General features: G+C 38.0%; 2 protein-coding genes and 1 pseudogene across 5 annotated transcripts; all 3 read left to right on the top strand.

Moving 5' to 3' along the window:
• Window positions 1-1,123: 1,123 nt before the first annotated feature.
• On the top strand, window positions 1,124-3,782 carry LOC104736253 (uncharacterized). Its single transcript, XM_010456209.3, has 5 exons — window positions 1,124-1,592; window positions 1,687-1,960; window positions 2,371-2,582; window positions 2,679-2,946; window positions 3,328-3,782. Exons 2-5 carry the CDS (start codon window positions 1,709-1,711, stop codon window positions 3,616-3,618), a joined length of 1,023 nt encoding a protein of 340 aa, XP_010454511.1. The 5' UTR covers window positions 1,124-1,592; window positions 1,687-1,708; the 3' UTR covers window positions 3,619-3,782.
• Window positions 3,783-4,540: 758 nt separating this feature from the next.
• LOC104736252 (uncharacterized) lies at window positions 4,541-11,062 on the top strand. Of its 4 annotated transcripts, none has more exons than XM_087482680.1 (17): window positions 4,541-5,091; window positions 5,178-5,511; window positions 5,623-5,866; window positions 6,003-6,268; window positions 6,697-6,861; window positions 6,958-7,097; window positions 7,166-7,697; window positions 7,816-7,907; window positions 8,219-8,281; window positions 8,361-8,449; window positions 8,534-8,599; window positions 8,689-9,318; window positions 9,421-9,486; window positions 9,609-9,679; window positions 9,786-9,843; window positions 9,919-10,174; window positions 10,404-11,062. In XM_087482680.1, the coding sequence occupies exons 2-17, from the start codon at window positions 5,237-5,239 to the stop codon at window positions 10,847-10,849; spliced, it is 3,459 nt and encodes a 1,152-aa protein (XP_087338806.1). In that variant the 5' UTR covers window positions 4,541-5,091; window positions 5,178-5,236; the 3' UTR covers window positions 10,850-11,062. The 4 variants fall into 4 exon arrangements, with proteins under 4 accessions (XP_087338806.1, XP_087338808.1, XP_087338807.1 ...); XM_087482682.1 differs by having other exon boundaries at window positions 4,736-5,091; window positions 10,410-11,062; XM_087482681.1 differs by having other exon boundaries at window positions 4,737-5,091; window positions 7,163-7,697; window positions 10,410-11,062.
• A 362-nt stretch (window positions 11,063-11,424) lies between these two features.
• On the top strand, window positions 11,425-14,413 carry LOC104738100 (uncharacterized; annotated as a pseudogene).
• The last annotated feature ends 3,299 nt before the right edge of the window (window positions 14,414-17,712 follow it).

The raw sequence follows: 17,712 nt of genomic DNA, 5'->3' as shown, positions 1-17,712 counted from the left end.
TAAAACCGGAACTAATTAACCGATCGTGTATCATTGATTCAATTCCAGTCAACCGTACCGGTCAATTAAACCCGAAGAAATATTTCTTGAACCAATTAAAAATTGTATGTTATGTGAAAAAGCCAAAGATGGGGAAGCCCAATCCAATGCTTCTTGCTAGTTGCTACCAAGGCCCCCTTAGGGAGTAGGAGTATCTTACCCTCCGGGTTCGATTCTTGGTTGAAACCGGATGAAATTTTTTTCTTTTCACAAAAAAATATGTGTTGATGACTTGATGTGCTACTCTTGAACCTAAGGAGACAGCTTATGGATGACAGCATTTAACACAAAATTAGAAGGTTTAATACATTTTGGATCCCTTCTTGATTATTCAAACCTAATCAAAATGTCATTATTATAATTTTTAGTTGCTCTTATGTTACAGGCCTTATCCTATAATTAGTTTAACTCCAAATTTCAGTTGGTCAATGAGTTGGCAAAAGTAAATGTTATTTACGAAAAAAAAAAAGAAGAGGTTATTTACATCTCTATGAACAAAAAAAACAAAAAGGTTTAACTACACCTCCAATTGCGACAGCTAAACAATTCTCCTTTTGAGTTGTGCTTGCAGTATGAAAATTACAAGAAAATAGAAACTAAGAACCAAAAAGAAGAGTAACAATATGGATTCTATACAGCTGCACGCAGAGAAAACATCCATATACACACTAACACACATAACTTTAATATTATCAATTTCCAGCTTCTTTCGTCTCTTTTTTTTTTAAAGAACATATTATAGGATTCTGCTTCTCTTTTTTTTTTTTTTTATTATGATATGAGATTTGTTTCAGAAATGGTCAAATATGTAGTTGGAAACTTTTAAAATAGTTGTCTTATATATATACACATATATTACAAATTCTTTTGTTAGTTTCCTTATGTATAGCTACAAATGTTATATATATTTATTTTATTTTTTGGTACGAGTTCTTACAACTGTTATAATCTAATTAATATTAAACTTTTTCACTATTATATGTATGTATTAAAAGTTTAAATTAAACAATATATTTATGTAAGAAAATCCATACACATTCACGAGAAAAGAACAAAATTATCATTAGTAGTTGCTTGTAGAGTTTTTTTTTTTTTTTTTTTTTTAGTGCTTGTAGAGTTAACAAGATGCATTGTATGTGTTTAAACACATGATGACGATGCAACAATAATACGTCCACGGCCATAAGAGTCATAGTCAAAATTCAAAAAGATTGGGATCATAAGACAGCAAATTACGCATGTCAACGTCACAATAATGCGTACGACACACAACCATCCTTCCCTACTGTCTTGCAACGTCAACAAGTGGATTCCACTCTTGACGGTGATTGTGTCTCTTTCTCATTCTCTCTCACTCATCTCTCTCTTTTACTATTTTCATGATACACTGATAACTTCTTGGATTTTCAATACATTGATTCAAGACTACTTTGTAAAATTTTACCAAATATGGTTTTCTCTAGTATAAATATGAGATCATTAGGTGGTTAACCATACTACAAAGCATCTCCCCATCTCAAGTCTTAATTATTCACTCTTTTTTTCCTCAAAAGGTCTCATCTCTCTTGATCTCTTTCTTTCTTATCAGATCTAAATTTGGATTTCTTGTTAAGTATATATCACCATTAATCTTGAAATTATTTTCAGGTTAGATACATAACAATTAAGAATGATGCTTTCGGTGATGGCTGCGATCCTCGTCTGCCTTATAGGCTACATTTACCGATCATTAAAGCCTCCACCACCACGAATCTGCGGCGTTCCACACGGTCCTCCGGTTACTTCTCCCAGAATCAAGCTCGGTGATGGACGATATCTTGCCTATAGAGAATCTGGAGTTGATAGAGCCAGTGCTAACTACAAGATTATTGTCACTCATGGCTTCAACAGCTCCAAAGACAGTGAATTTCCCATCCCTAAGGTACTTTTAGTCTCTCATTTTCTACTTAACTCTCGCACTTGTCACATGCCCATTTTCACCATTTTAGTTATATATTCATAGTTTTTTTGTTTTTTGCTTTCACATGTGAGAGGATATATTTTGTTTTCCTCTTTAATTTTTGGTTTTTGGTAACTTTTTCCAAATGAGAATTTATTATCTTTGGTTACATTAGACGATTTTTTTTTTCAATCGGTAAACGCTAATTAAATGCAAACAAAGAAATAACTAAACGCCGTATGAGAGTTTTGAAATACTTTTTGTCTTGATAGAAAATCACTTCACAGTTTCACATGTAGACGCAAAAGCAAAAAAATTGAGTTTTGAAGCAACCACCACAACCTTAAAAATTGCAATGAACAATTAGTTTCTTTCTACTTTTTTTTTTGCAGGATATGATTGAGGAACTTGGGATATACTTTTTGTTCTACGACAGAGCAGGATATGGAGAAAGTGATCCACACCCATCACGCACAGTTAAGAGTGAAGCATACGACATTCAAGAACTCGCCGATAAACTCAAGATCGGACCAAAGTTCTACGTTCTTGGTATATCACTTGGTGCTTACTCGACTTACAGTTGCCTCAAATACATTCCCCACAGGTAATAAAGATTCCAAAGTTGTGTTCTGTTTTTTACACTTTTCTACTGCCTCATTATTTAATGTTCCTTTTTATTTTTTTTGTTGGGGTTCAATAGACTAGCTGGAGCAGTCTTAGTGGTTCCATTTGTGAACTATTGGTGGACTAAAGTGCCTCAAGACAAATTGAGTAAAGCGTTGAAGCTAATGCCAACGAAAGACCAGTGGACCTTTAAAGTGGCTCATTATGTTCCGTGGTTGTTATATTGGTGGCTGACCCAAAAACTGTTTCCGTCTTCGAGTATGATCACGGGGAACAATGCGTTATGCAGCGATAAAGATTTGGTCGTCATAAAGAAGAAAATGGAGCATCCAAACCCTGCCATGGTAATAAGCTAATTTTTTCTTTCCATTTTATGACAATAATAGAGCTAATTGGAAAGTGTGACCGGCTTAGTTTCGAATTAACATGGGTCAAACTGAAGTCTGGGATACATTCAGGGTCAAACTGTACATTTGAAAATAGTTCATGGACCAAATTAAAACAGATAAAAAGTTCATGGCCATAGTGGAAAATTTAATCCTGATGGGCTGGTTCTGTCCTAAATTATAGGGGTTAAATAAAACATATAGAAGTTTATGGCCAAATTGGAAATAACAAGTAAGGTTTTAGATCCATAGGTTTCTTCTGTCAGCGAGTGTCATGTGTCTTTAGATTTTTTTACAGTTTGACCCTACATGTTGTTTAATGATCGGTTCAAACCCCAGAAAAAGGTCCGACAACAAGGAGACCACGAGTGTCTTCACCGGGACATGATGGCTGGATTTGCAACATGGGAATTCGACCCGACTGAATTGGAAAACCCGTTCCCGGAAGGCGAAGGATCGGTCCACGTGTGGCAAGCGATGGAAGACAGAATCATTCCATACGAAATCAATCGATATATTTCACAAAAGCTTCCATGGATTAAGTACCACGAGGTCTTAGGTTATGGACATCTTCTAACAGCCGAGGAGGAGAAATGTGTAGACATTATAAAGGCGCTTCTTGTTGACTGAGTGATGATCATCTATATCTCTACAGAAAGATATCTTAACGTCCTAAACTAATTGTAATAGATGCTATTAAAAACTTGGCTTATTTTATGGACTATCATATTATATAAGTTTGTAACTGAAATGAAAACCTATTGAAAGTCATTAATTTAAGGTCATATTCTTAAGTCTTCACAATTTATATACTCCTTTATCTTCCGCAATTAGAATACTCGGATATCAATATTGCTAAATAACTAAGCGTTTTTATCTTTTCTTGGTAAAATATAATACAAACTCGACGGATTTATTTTATAGGTTCTTTATAATCAGTGGTTCAGTGTATACTACACACAATATGGTTAATTCGTGTTTAACACTTCATCAGCTTTAATCAAAGTCTACATGTACCAAACTGAAATTAGAGTGAATTTTTCTACTGAGAAAACGTTTTTGATTTCTTTCACCCTAAAATTACCAAGAATATAGTTGTCCAATTTTCGTATAAATAATTAACAGATTGTAAACTTGAAAATAAATCAAATTTTTATTGGTAGCATAACTAAGGGGCGTGGAAAAATCAACCATTAATTTGGTTACCAGTCGGATGAACAATTAAAAAAGAACGCGAATGAAATGAGTGGTTGGAATAAGACCGTTAGATTTTCAATTGAAACGGTTATCTTCTTAAATGAGTTTTAAAAAATATTTCAATTTAAATTTTAACTTGCTATTTATACTATTTAACCGTTTGTTACTAATCATAACTATTATTTGACCATTATTTTTGAATTCATCCATTTTTTTCCACTATTTCTTACGAACTTCTTTGTAACCGTTAAATTTTTTGAATCGTTTTGTTATCAATCTGAACTCCATGTCTAAACAAAACAGAAGTGAATCTCCTATATACAAAATAAATCACAAATCTACCTCCATAAAAAATATCACAAACCATATAAAACTTTGGTATTCCTTTTTAATTAAAAAGAGTTAGACAACAACTCAGTAGAAACTAGAAACATCATGAAAATGACACTACTGGTCAAAGCCGTGTGAAACTGAGACGAAGAGAGAGAGAGAGAGTGGTGATGACGTCATCGATCTTTGTACATAAATGTTATTAATGGCCAATAAGCAAAGAGAGTTGACCAAAAGGGATTTTTTTTCCTCTCTATTTTTCTTTTTTCTTTTTCCCTCTCCTCTGATCTTCCACAACAACAACAACAACAAAAGCAAAGCTTGACTTCGTTGAAACTCTTACATAGCTTTGGTCTTTTTTTTTTGTCTGAAAAATTACGCTTTGGGATTCTCGGAGCTTCGATATAGCTCTCAAGTTCCCCCGTGTCTTTTTTTCTTTAATTTTGGGTTCTTCTCCGCGATTCTAGGGTTTTGCAATTTCTCGTCGGGGAAATCGAATTCGACGGCGGTGTTGTAGAATTTTAGGGTTTTCGAGGCTGTTTGTATTGATTTTATGGCTTGGGCTTAGATGCAAAGGTAAGAATTTTTCACCGATTCTTCAGAATTGGGTTTCTTTCCTTTTAGTTGAGGATTGAAGAATAACTCTATTTTTCTGGTATCAGGTTTTGAGTTTCTTGTTACTGTGTGTGAAGCAAGGAAGTAGACCAAAGGGGGACTAATAATGCTAGGTTCTGGTAACAATTTGAGCAGGGGTACCATAGGATTGTCATCTGATACCCCGAATTTGTCTCAAGTCTTGGCATTGGAACCGATTAGATTAGGTAATCAAAGCTATACTCGTTCAGGAGAGCTTAGAAGAGTTCTTGGTGTCCCTAGTAGGGCTTCATCAGAAGATACTTCTTTTGGGATGTCTCATCCCAGACCTTCTCCACCTGTAGCAACTGAGGAGCTCAAGCATTTTAAAGAAAGTGTTCTTGATACTTCCAGAGAAGCTGGGTATGTACTGTAAACATTTATTTGTTGTGGCCATTGATTAATCATTACATAGTTGGATAGAATTTGGCTTAGGACTTATTGCTTCTCTTAAAACCTTGTGTTTCCTTGTAGGGATCTAGCGAAGAAACTAAGTGAATCCATATTCAAGTTGGACAAATACGCAGAGACATTAAGTTCAAAGAAACGACGACGAAATGATATACCACCTGGTGAGAGAATGGACGCAGCAAACTTTGATAAGGTCAGGAACCAGGTTCCTAGAACACAAGACAGTATGGTGGCTCAAAGATCCGAGGAAAGGAAAAAGATGCTTGGATTAAACAAGCGTCCTCGTACCACCGTCGCTGATTTGCGGGTTTGTATCTATACCTTACTTTAGATCTATAGGGTGCTTATTAGTTATTAATACCATATAATCGATTAGTGTGTTCCACAAGCATTTCTCTCACGTCACTGTTTTTATAATGGTGTCTGCCTGTTATTGCTTTCAGGGGGATAGTAGAATGTCTGCCCTTGCAAGGCAGCAGGTTATTGAAAAGGGATCTGATTCACCTCCAAGTTTGTCTGGAGAACCAGTGCGAATAGAAGAGAAGATACGCAGATTACCTGTTGGTGGTGAAGGATGGGAGACAAGAATGAAAAGGAAACGGTCTGTTGCTACTCTAGGAAACAGAGTTATGAATCCTGATCAACGTGTCATGCAGCCGAAGCCAACAACTGACTCTAAGTTGCGTTCTTGTGACACCCAGAATTTCAGGTGTGCATTAATGATTAGTAAACTTGGTAGTTATCCCTGTTGGTTAGCTAAAGTATAACTTAAAGGAATCTGGACATATAACATTGAACATTGTGTGAGGATATTAATACTTATATTATAGTCCAGGGGACATAAGTGGACCTAAAAGTAAAGAATGTTTCGTTTGTTTACTGGTTGTTGTTGCATGATTCATGATGTTCTAGTGGGGATCCTACTCTTTTTTCTAACTGAGCTATGATATGCTACATGTTTATATTGTCCATGAGCTATTTAAGTTACTGTCTGAGATTTCAATTTTCTCATTTAAACTGGATTTCATCTTGAATTTGCTTCGGTAGATCTTACTTTAGCATAATGATTTTATAATGCTTGATAGATAAGAGATTTGAAGAAGTAATTGAAAACATAATGTGGCTAATTTGTTGCAGATCGAAATCTTCACCCGGGGTGAGTGGAATTAGCAGACTTGATACTTCATTTGAGCCAGACAGTCCAGGTATGGTTGCATTATCCAGGAATGAGTTGGAAACTGTTTCCATTGCAAGGGATCGTTCAGTACTTGCTGAGCAGAGGCTAGCCAAAGGAAACAATAAGTGAGTAGATACCTCAAGCTTTATGTTCTAGATTTTGCTTCTATATAATAGCAAATTGTTCACGTGACTTATAAATGCATAATTGTGCATATCCAGGAGAAACTTACTGGATGACAGCCCCACAAACAGCTCTACTGCAATATTGAAAGCAAAGGTTTCTAGGGCTCCAAGAACAGCAGCCATTGTTGGTGTTGATTCTTCATCCAAAGCTGATTCCCCATCCGGTGTGTTACAAGGTTAGTGTTGTCTAAATACAGTATCTGTAATGTTTATGGGAATAAGCTAACGCTTCCATTTCCAGCAGGTTCATCTACACATGCAATGGCTCAATGGGTTGGCCAAAGACCCCATAAGAATTCTCGAACAAGGAGAACAAATGTTATTTCACCTGTAATAAAGCATGCTGAAAGCAAGATCTCAGCTCAAGGTTTTGCAACATCTGATTTTAGTCCTAGAGCATCCCCTGGAACCACCCCGTCACTCTCAGTTGTTGATAGTAGCCCTTTAAAAATGAAAAGGGATTTGAGGAATGCTTCATCGCCATATGGGTTATCTGAAAGTGAGGACTCAGGAGCTGGAGACAACAAAACCAGAGAGCGTGCTTTTGCGAGTGGTGACTTGTTCACAACTCCTAAATCAGGGTCGCTATTACTTCCGATAAGGAAGAATAAGATTCAAAGCAGTCATAAAGGAGGTGGTACATGGAAGCAAGGAAAGAGCGAAAGTGTTTCCTCGTTGACAACTCCTGGCTTTCATCCTATCATGGTTAAGTCGGAGAATTTACCAGTAGAGAAGCCTCTTCACAACATCAAGAATGCTTCAGATAAGAATAGAAGGTGATTTATACCTAATTCAGTTCTTTTCCTTACCCTTCTACTTTCAGAATATTATATTGTATATAACTCTTAAATTCGGAAGACCAATTGTTCTAACCTTCTTTCTCTCTCTGGACAGCAAATATGGGCGTCCACCTGCGAAAAAGGTTAAAGATCGTAAACCTACTACTCGGCTTGCCTCAAATGCCAATACTCCTTCAGATATTACAGGTAGTTATTTTTATTTTTGCATTTCGAGTTCCAATCTTTATCACGTTTATTGGATAGTATTACCCAACTATGCTCTGGTTCTACTTATATCCTGAACGCGACTTACGTTGAATATTTGAGGTTTGGTAACTTGTAGTTCTTGCTCAGTTATTTTGATTTGTACAACGGGATGTATTTAATTTCTATCAGGATAGTGGTGGTAGTTGGATGTAACCTCTTCATGCTAGCTGTATAATTATCTGAAGAGCACCTCGTGCTTCTGATGGTGTCAGTTCCTAAGCATGAATTCAATTGGTTTTTTGGCTTTTCAGGTGAATCTGATGATGATCGTGAAGATATTTTTGCAGCAGCCAATTCGGCACGGAAGGCAGCAAGTATTCATCCGTCCCTATGCCATGTCTTTCAAGTTTTATTGCCACAAATGTCCTTCTAACTAGAAAAATCTTTTTGTAGATCTTGCTTGTTCTGGTAAGTTTTGGAAGAAGATGGACCACATCTTTGCTGCCGTCAATGCAGACGACATGCAAAACATGAAGGATCAGGTAATAATCGAGATATAGTATATCATATTTGACTTCTCTCTAGGATGCCAACTCTTTATTAACTTTTGATTATCCAAAAAACAGCTGAATTTTGCTGTTGAACTCGATGAATCTCTGTCAGAGGCTATCTTAGAAGGTTATAACATCTTGGTAAGTTGCAAACTTCTGCAGCAATGTCTTGTTTTATAGTCTCATTTTATAATCTGAATGTGGCATGAATGAAAGAGATTTTTTTTCAGGGTGTTAAAGTGCCCAAAGCACTGCATCGTCCTGGTGAGGGAATTGTTAACTATTCAGGTCCAACCTCATCGTGTGTATATGGTCTTTCATTTGAGAGATTGGACATGAGAAAATTGAACGAGAGCACTCCGTTGTATAAGAGGGTACTTTCTGCCTTAATTGAGGAAGATGATGGAGAAGAAGTTGTACAATTCAATGGAGGGAAGAACCTGTCTCTTCATTACGCTAGTGATGATTCTCACTGTGGTTCATGTACCTATATCGACACCGAGTTCAGAGAGAGAGACAGAATGGAATTTGAAGTAGAGTCAAGTGGGGATTTTCAGACCCCTAAGAGTTGTTTGTTTGACAGATTTTCCAGTGAGAGGAGTGTTGTGTCTAATCCTTTCAGAAATGGTAGCATGTCTATATCGGTCCATAGCAATGAACAGTGGATTGGGGACGATGATCTTTCACATTCAGACGGTACACTTGGCAATGAGACATATTCAAATAATCTGGGCCAGTTGCAAGCTAGGGAAGTGAACATTCCCAACTTCCCAGTATCTGACACCCAGTATCAACTTATGTCTTTGGATGAGCGACTTCTTCTGGAACTACAGAGCATTGGTGTGTTTCCTGAGGCAATGGTAAGTTTTTTCTCCAGTCAATTAAACTGTCAAGAACTTGAGCAAAAGAAAAAAACGTGTTACTCTTCTTGTTTACTTATTTCCATTTTTCTTTTATCACAGCCTGATCTGGCTGAAGAAACTATGAGCACTGATGTTATGGAGTTAAAGGAAGGCATTTATCAGCAGGTAAACGCAAAACAAATATCTCATTCGTTACTAGCAAGAGTTTTTGTCTGATCTTCATAAAAATTTCGTCCTTGACGCATAGTAACCGTTCTCATATTCCGTTTTTTTTTTACCAATACTAGATCCGAAACAAGAAGAAAAAGCTGGAGAAGCTAAATTTTACCATCCAGAAGGGGAAAGATGTTGAGAAAAGGTTGGCTTTGGCTTTTTCATATGTATTATCTTTCAAGTTAAAAAGTTATCTTTATTAAGATTTAAGGATTAAGTTATGTTTATTAAGATTTAAGGATTACGTGCAGGAAAATTGAGCATCTTGCTATGGACCATCTGGTGGAAGCAGCGCACAAGAAAAGAATGGTAAGAAACCATCATTTATTTGGATGAATGATATATATATGGGGTTCTTAATTATTGATATTACTCTGGAAACAGGCATGCCGTGGAAGTAAAGCAGCGAAAGTCAACAAGATCTCAAGACAAGTAGCACTGTCATTCATCAGGCGGACAGTTGCTAGGTGTCGTAAGTTCGAAGAAACTGGGCTTAGCTGTTTTGCTGATCCTGCACTTCAAGACATCTTGTTTAGTTCTCCCAGCAACGATGCAAAATCAGCAGAAAATGGTGGCTCTGGAACAGCCAGCAACACGCTCAATGAACCTTCTAATCATCAGGCTGAGGCCAAGGGATCAGGTACTCAAAATTCTGAACTTTAGATGTTGGTTCTGTAGTTGATTTTTCAATAGTTCATTCTGCTATAGCATGTATGACAACTTGGATAGGATTTTTTCAGATAGATGCGAAAGCACATTCAAATGTATGGTATTAGATACTAAAGGTCAAGTCGCTTGATGAAATAGTTAGAGAGTGGTTACACTTTAAACCTGTTGGAAAATCTGATGAGGTATTTGGATTTTTGTAGGTGCAGTGTCTAGTACTAAGAGGAGGGAAGCATTGATAGATGATGTAATCGGATGCGCTTCATCCAAAGTCACAACGAGCATAGACAGCGCGGTTCTTAGTGGAGGAGGGGCTCAAGGTAAGAGAGAAGATGGTTTCAGGAACAAGAACAAACCGAAACCCAAAGAAAAAAACAACAACAACAATGAAAACCAATCAAGATCAACAACAACATCAAGTCACCCAACAGGTCCAGCAAGCAGAGGCACCTCGAACCGAGGAGGTACCTCTGGAGACGGTGCAGTTGATGAAGAAGCTCCCATCGATTTCTCAAAATTAGCGTTCAATGATCTAGAGGAAATAGACGACCAGGCAGATCTTGGAAGCTGGTTCGAGGGTCTTCAGGATATTGATACAGCAGGGCTTGATGAGGTTCCTATGGATGATCTCTCATTTATGTTTGGATAAGGAGGGAAAAGAGAAAAAGAAACACACATTTGACAGAAGAGATTGGTCTGACGCATACACCCAAAAGTATTAATTTCTTATGATTTATGTTTCTAATTTTTTGTATATAAAGATTTGTAGTGAATAGTTTATTATTGTCTTGAGCCTTGAGGCTGAGTATTGTTTGAATAATGATTTAAAATTATATATAATATATGCATTTTTATCTTCAAAGTGTTTATACTTTGTCGCCCTTGCCCTGGAATAAACATAGGGTAAATAGCACCTAGACCCATTTTGGTGTTGAGTTTTTTCAGGAATACCCACTTTGAAAATTCTCTATACTTTGTCAAGTTTAATGTTTATGTGTTTATGTCCGTTTTACATTTCTGTCCTCATACAAATAGGAGGTAAGTGGTAAGTAAAAACTTATCTTACTTTATGTTGTTTTATTTTCCATCGTTGGATATCTTACTTTATGTTGTTTTATTTTCCATCGTTGGATTGTTTGCTGCTTATTAGATTGGAAGATGAAAGATTGTTTGTGGATAAGAAACATTAGTTGAAGGTAGGGTTTTTGTCCCCATGAACGAGACATGGCTGCGCAGGTAGGGTTTATAAGGTTTTGTGGATAGGGTCGTATAAATTCAACTTTGAATGTCGTTCGTGGATGGCTGTGAAATTAAGCTGTGATTTTTAATGCAGGGTGAAGATCTTCGTTGTTGTGTGGTAATATCCGGTTTCTGGAGGTGTTCTGAGGACGGTGTTTGGGTATTCACAGTTGACAATAAACTTTTGTCGCGTGTTGTTCCATTGTCTGCCACCACTACGTTAGGAGAGTTAGAAGTTTCAGTTGTTGAGGAATTCGGTTTGGTGGAGAAGAAGGCAAATCTGAGTTATCGCATCCCAACGTATATGGAATTGACGACGGGGGTGAGGACGCCTCTGGTTGTTGTGACAACGAATTTAGGTCTTGAGTATTATATTGAGATGCTTAGGCAGAACCGTGGGTTGAATTTGTTTGTAACATTTGAGGAGGTTAAGAAGAGAGGAATGAACGACAATGCTGAGGATTCCTATTGGAGAGAGGAAAGTCGCAAAAAACGTAGTTTGGGGTCTTCTCGTGCACTTAGTAATAGCGGTAGTGAAGAAAGGTTTTTAGGAGATGCATCAACAGCCGGTTCGAAGACATTGGTTTTGGAGACAACCCAGGAGGATGAAGAATATATGGCTGAGTTGGCAGAGGGGAAGATGAAGGGCAGTAATGGTGAACAAGTTGGAATTGGCCGTGGCTTGACAAATACACAATTAGGTTGTGTGCAAGAATGTGTCGGAATGGAAGATAGTTTTGAAGATGTAGAGGAGGAAGAAGATTTTGTAGTAACAGATGCAGCTGTGACCCCAAGAAGCTATGATAAAGAGTTTTGGGGGAACTTCATTGGCGACCAGTTTGGTCGGGTGAACGTGGTAGAGGTTATGTGTAACACAAACTCCTGTTTTGATCACACTGTGAGGGAGCTGTTCCTTTAAAAGAGGAGAGTAAAGTGAGGACAAGTGGTGGGTTGGAACAGGTCGGAAATGTTGATGGTGACTATGTTCATATAACCACGTGGTCAAACGATTGTGGACAGGTCCCTGGTCCTGCAGTGGACGGTCGCAAGCTAGAAGATATAGATGACGAGGAGTTTGATATTCCTCCTTTGTTTGACGACACAGAGTATGTTAGGGAAGAAATACCGGATCTGGATTTTGAGGATGATGGGAAAGGTATCTATAAGGGTAAGCTATTTGCAAACAAAGAGGATTGTCAGATAGCTTTAGCTATATACGCCATCAAGAACATGTTTCACTTTACGCAGACGACGACCAAGAAAGAGTCCTTTGTAGTTAGTTGTTCTGGGGATAGGTGTGACTGGAGGGTACTAGCTTGTGAAATGAAGGAATCAAGCTACTATGTGATCAGAAAAGCTAATCTAGAATACACATGCCCAATAGAGACAGGAACAAGTACTTAAAGAAAGCGACCTCTAGGGTGATTGCAGCCGTGTACAAAGCGAAGTACAGTGATCCTACTAAAGGACCGGCTCCTTAGGATCTCCAGCAGATGGTATTAGAAGAATTGAGGTTGGATGCGTCGTACAGAAAATGTTGGAGGGCGAAGGGGAAGGCTCTGGAGGGAATATTTGGTTCTGATGATGAATCCTACGAGGATCTTCCTTGTTATCTCCATGTTCTAAAAGAAGCGAATCCTGGTACTGTAACCGATATTAAAACTGAAGTGGTTGAAGATGGCAGAGAAAGGTTTCTGTATATGTTTTTGGCTTTTGGTGCTTCCATAGAAGGTTTTAAGAAGCTTAGGCGTGTGATTGTTGTGGATGGGACTCATCTGAATGGGAAGTATAATGGAGTTTTTTTGACAGCAAGTGGACAAGATGCTAATTTCCAGGTTTTTCCGCTTGCTTTTGCTGTTGTGGATAGTGAGAACGACGACGCTTGGACGTGGTTTTTTGAGAAATTAGAACGAATCATTGCGGATAGTAAGAGCTTGACCATAATTTCAGATAAGTGCAGCTCAATATACATAGCCAAGAAGAGGGTGTTCCCTTTGTCACATCATGGATCTTGTATAGTACATCTAGCCAGGAATGTTAATGCGAAGTTTCATAGTAAAGGACTTGCAAAACTTGTGACGAATGCAGTGTTTGCCTACAAGGTAACTGGTAATTAAGATATTTATAGACAAATCAAGGCCAAAAACGCCAATTGTGCCCCTTATCTGGATAAAATTGGAGCAGCTCATTGGAGTAGGGCTTATTTCCAAGGGAACCATTACAATATGATGACCTCCAACATTGCAGAGTCTCTGAACAATGTGTTAGGAAAGGGGAGAGGCTGTCATATTGTTGAACTACTGAAGTACATTCGTGCGATGTTAAGTTGGTGGTTTAGTGCGAGACGGAAGAAAGCTGGGAAGCATAGAGGGTTGACTACGCCGAAGGTTGATAAACAGATGCAGAAGAACGTGGTTGGTGTTTGTGGTAGCAAAGTTGGCAGTATCTAGTTGGAGTTATAAAGTGGTGGGTTTGCTTAACGGAAAGCACCTTGTTTTGCTTGATATGAAGCAGTGTTCTTGTAAGCAGTACGATAGGCTGAAAATACCATGTAGGCATTCATTGTTAGCAGCTGATATGCAAGGCATCCCTTATGGGACTTTGGTCGGTGACTGTTACAAGACAGAAACATGGAGAGGGACTTACGAAGGGATAATTAATCCTGAAGTGAGTGACGCTGTTATTCCTGTTGAAATCAAGAACCGTGTTTTATACCCTCCTAAGGCTCGACGACCAGCTGGCCGTCCAAAAGAGAGTAGGATTCCTTCTGTTGGAGAGTTTCGTGTAAGTGGACACAATGTGTATACGTTTGTTATGTTTCGTGGTAAGGTACACAAATTGATCGTAACCGTTTAATTCTGATGTGTTATGTTGTTTGCAGAAAAATGGGGTCGTGAAAACTAAAGTGAATCGTTGTGGTAGGTGCAAAATGACGGGAACCAATCGATCAAGTTGTTCGAACCCGTTGCCATAATGATGACTGTAGACAGTCGGAGAACACTTATTTTGGGTTTCTTGGCGTGAAGGTAACCAGTTTAGGAGCGGATAGTATTCAACTGGGATGTGTCCTGATTTGCTGGTTTTTGTGGATGTAATTGGGAACACTATTGCTTACATTGCCACTTACAAATTAACTAGGTATCCATTACTGCTTGTTTTTGTGGATATGGTTATTTTTTGTTGGTTTAATAGTTAAAGACTATTGGAAACAACGCTATTGAAATGTAGTCTTGATGAACGGTTTTGTTTGTTGAACTCTATTGAAATGTAATCGAGTTGAAAGGTTAGTATCCACGTGGTTGGTTTGTTATGGTTTGATGTTGAACTGAAAGTAATATCATATTAGGGTAGTTGAACTGAAATTCCGGAAAATTGTGAGTTCTATCCACAAAATGTAATCCATATGGATATCGATACCAACTATGTTGTATCCACGTACTCGTCATCCACAAATTGTGAGTTTTATCCACATTGTCACTTACAAATTAACTAGGTATCCACTACTGCTAGTATAATAAATATACTTAAACACGTGGATACCGATCAGTCTAATATTTTCTACCACTAAGTACCACGTGGATGGTTTGTTGAGGATTAGCTGAGTAGGGAAGTTTATTTTCGTATGGTTAATAGACAGAAGTTAGCTTCATACGGAGCCCCTAAGGTTTAGGAAACAGAGCACAACCCAAGGGGAAACATGGTTCCCACATACAACATCTGCGATGCTGGTACACATTTGAGAAGGACCAGACATTACACTCGGCCTGCGGGTGTTTTGGCAAGGAGGAGTGACCGTGAAGCAGAAGAGGAGCCAATCCGCGATGCTATTGAGCATCTTAATTTAGAGGTTAGTTTTCTTACATGTATAGTTCCAGATCTGCGAATCAATATGGTATATTTTAAAATTTTGCGGTGGGTAATACTTGTGGATACATTTAAAGGCACCTCAACAAAGAGATCTGCACATCCCAGCCCCTATACTTGCCAAAATAGTGAGTTTGGTATCTCAACTGGATACTCGCTGGTCGCGCGGGCAGGGAAGCTGCTTTGTCTCTGGAGACACTTTCGTCGGTCAGGTTAAACCGTGATCCCGAGTTTGTGAAATGGTCAAGGCCTCCGCATATCTAGTATGATTTCTTTGGAAGGTGCCTGAACGAGAAGAATCCATATGCGTTGTATGTGAGAAGCTTGTTCCTAGCGTTTCAATGCCTTCAATTGGAAGAGGCAATCGAATTGGTCGGGACGATCAAGATTGTGTACCCTGTGGCTGAACTGTTGTGGATAATGTTGAGTATCTGGGCAGGCACTCTAGATATGGATGTCTACTGGAACTTTAGGAAGAAGTACAGGTTTGCTCAAGTAGAGAAAATGGCTGACTCGTTGATGTACCACATCTACATCATCGGACCTCAAAGAAAAAGGACATAAGAGAAGACTTGGCGTTTTGAAGATTTCCTAGAGTGCATGTGGCAACACGACGCTCTTGGTGAATACAACGGGGAGATATGCATGGAGTGTATCTATTTTTACCTAGCAAAAGATATAAAGTTTTTATCCTAAGTTATGGTAATCAGGGTGTATTTCTGAATCAAGTTTGTAACTTAATTTGTACTTATCCTCATCTAACCATCCATATTTGATTTCAAACTTACAAAAAGACATGCACTATTGCTTACATTGCTTCCTACAAATTAACTATGTATCCACTACCGCTTGTTGTTGTGGATATGGTTATTTTTTTGTTTGTTTAATAGTTAACGACTATTGGAAACAACGCTACTGAAATGTAGTCAAGATGAACGGTTTTGTTTGTTGAACTCTATTGAAATGTAATCGATTTGGAAGGTTAGTATCCACGTGGTTGATTTGTTATTGTTTGATGTTGAACTTAAAGTAATATTATATTAGGGTAGTTGAACTGAAAGTAAAATTGTGAGTTATATCCACAAAATGTAATCCATATGGATATCGATACCAACTATATTTGATTTCAAACTTACAAAAAGACATGCAATATCGAAAAATCTTGATATCCACATGTTCATTATTTATTGGTTAGGAACATATGTATTTACAACACACCAAGCCACAACTAATGTTTTCTATCTCTTATACGTGTCAAATAATATAGGGAAAGTCTTTCAAGCCACAATACTTACTTGCACACAAAATCATGTCCGTGTGGGTAATAACATATGGATAGGTAATTTCCGAACATATAGGCACATTCCCGAACATATTAGTGTATAGTGTATCCAAGTGTGAACACATTTCAGAGTAATAGAAAGTTTAGATTATTGAGTGATTGAACAAAACGTAAGAATAAAACGTAGGGATGTATGGTTATTTAAGATAAACACAATATATCGACATGGTCGTAGTTGGGTGGATGACGATTACGTGGATAGTAGTAGTAGTTATCAGCTTGTGAAAACAGCTAGAATATTAGTATCCATATGGTTGACATTATGTGTACATAAACGTGAGAGGTATCTTCTCGATCTCTCGAAATTCATTGCATCGTTTGATATTTCCAAATTCATTGAATTGTATCGTTTCGATTTCATAGGTATAATTCCAATTTCTTTTAATTCTTTGTGTCGTTTGGCTCTCTCTATATTCATTGAAACATTCCCTTCTGTTCGATAACTGCACCTATAAATAACCTCTCTATCTCTTTTCACTCAATTCCATCTACTTCGTCGATAATTGTACCTATAATTTGTTGGGATTGTTTTCATTTGGAGAATCGAGCTATGGCGGGAGAGAGTTCCAGAAAACGTCACAAACGCATGTCATAGTGGGAAGACGAAGCAGCACGCCCAATTACCATGGCCGGGAAGAGTTCCAGGGAACGACCAGAAGGGGATGCTGACTTCGAGTGGGAGGAGGAAGCATTAGAGGCCGTGAGCGAAGCCTTTTGTCAGACGAAAGTCTTTGCTAAGGCGAAGACAGCTGATCGCTTCAAAGGAATTCTTCATATGATTAAAGAACATATGAAGAAGAAGGAAGAGTCTACCGCCCTCCTGCATCAAGTCGAATTAATCGACGCTCAACTCTCCCAACTAAATCAAATTTTGGGACAACAACTTGTGGACTTCGAGGCAGAGCACAAAAGGTTAGAGGCGATGAGAGAAGTTGCGGCGGAGGACGCTAAGCAGTGTGGGGTTCCTGCTCCTATTGATTGGTCTAAAGTTGATGTTCGTTTCAACGAAGAGTAGGATTTCCCGTTTTATGAAAGTTGATATCTTAAGTAGGATTTCCCGTTTTATA

This window comes from Camelina sativa, chromosome 13 (assembly GCF_030686135.1).
Source record: "Camelina sativa cultivar CO46 ecotype springtype chromosome 13, ASM3068613v1".
Taxonomy (NCBI): domain Eukaryota; kingdom Viridiplantae; phylum Streptophyta; class Magnoliopsida; order Brassicales; family Brassicaceae; genus Camelina; species Camelina sativa.
Note: the sequence above shows the minus strand (reverse complement) of the source record. Positions and strands in the feature narration are given on the sequence as shown.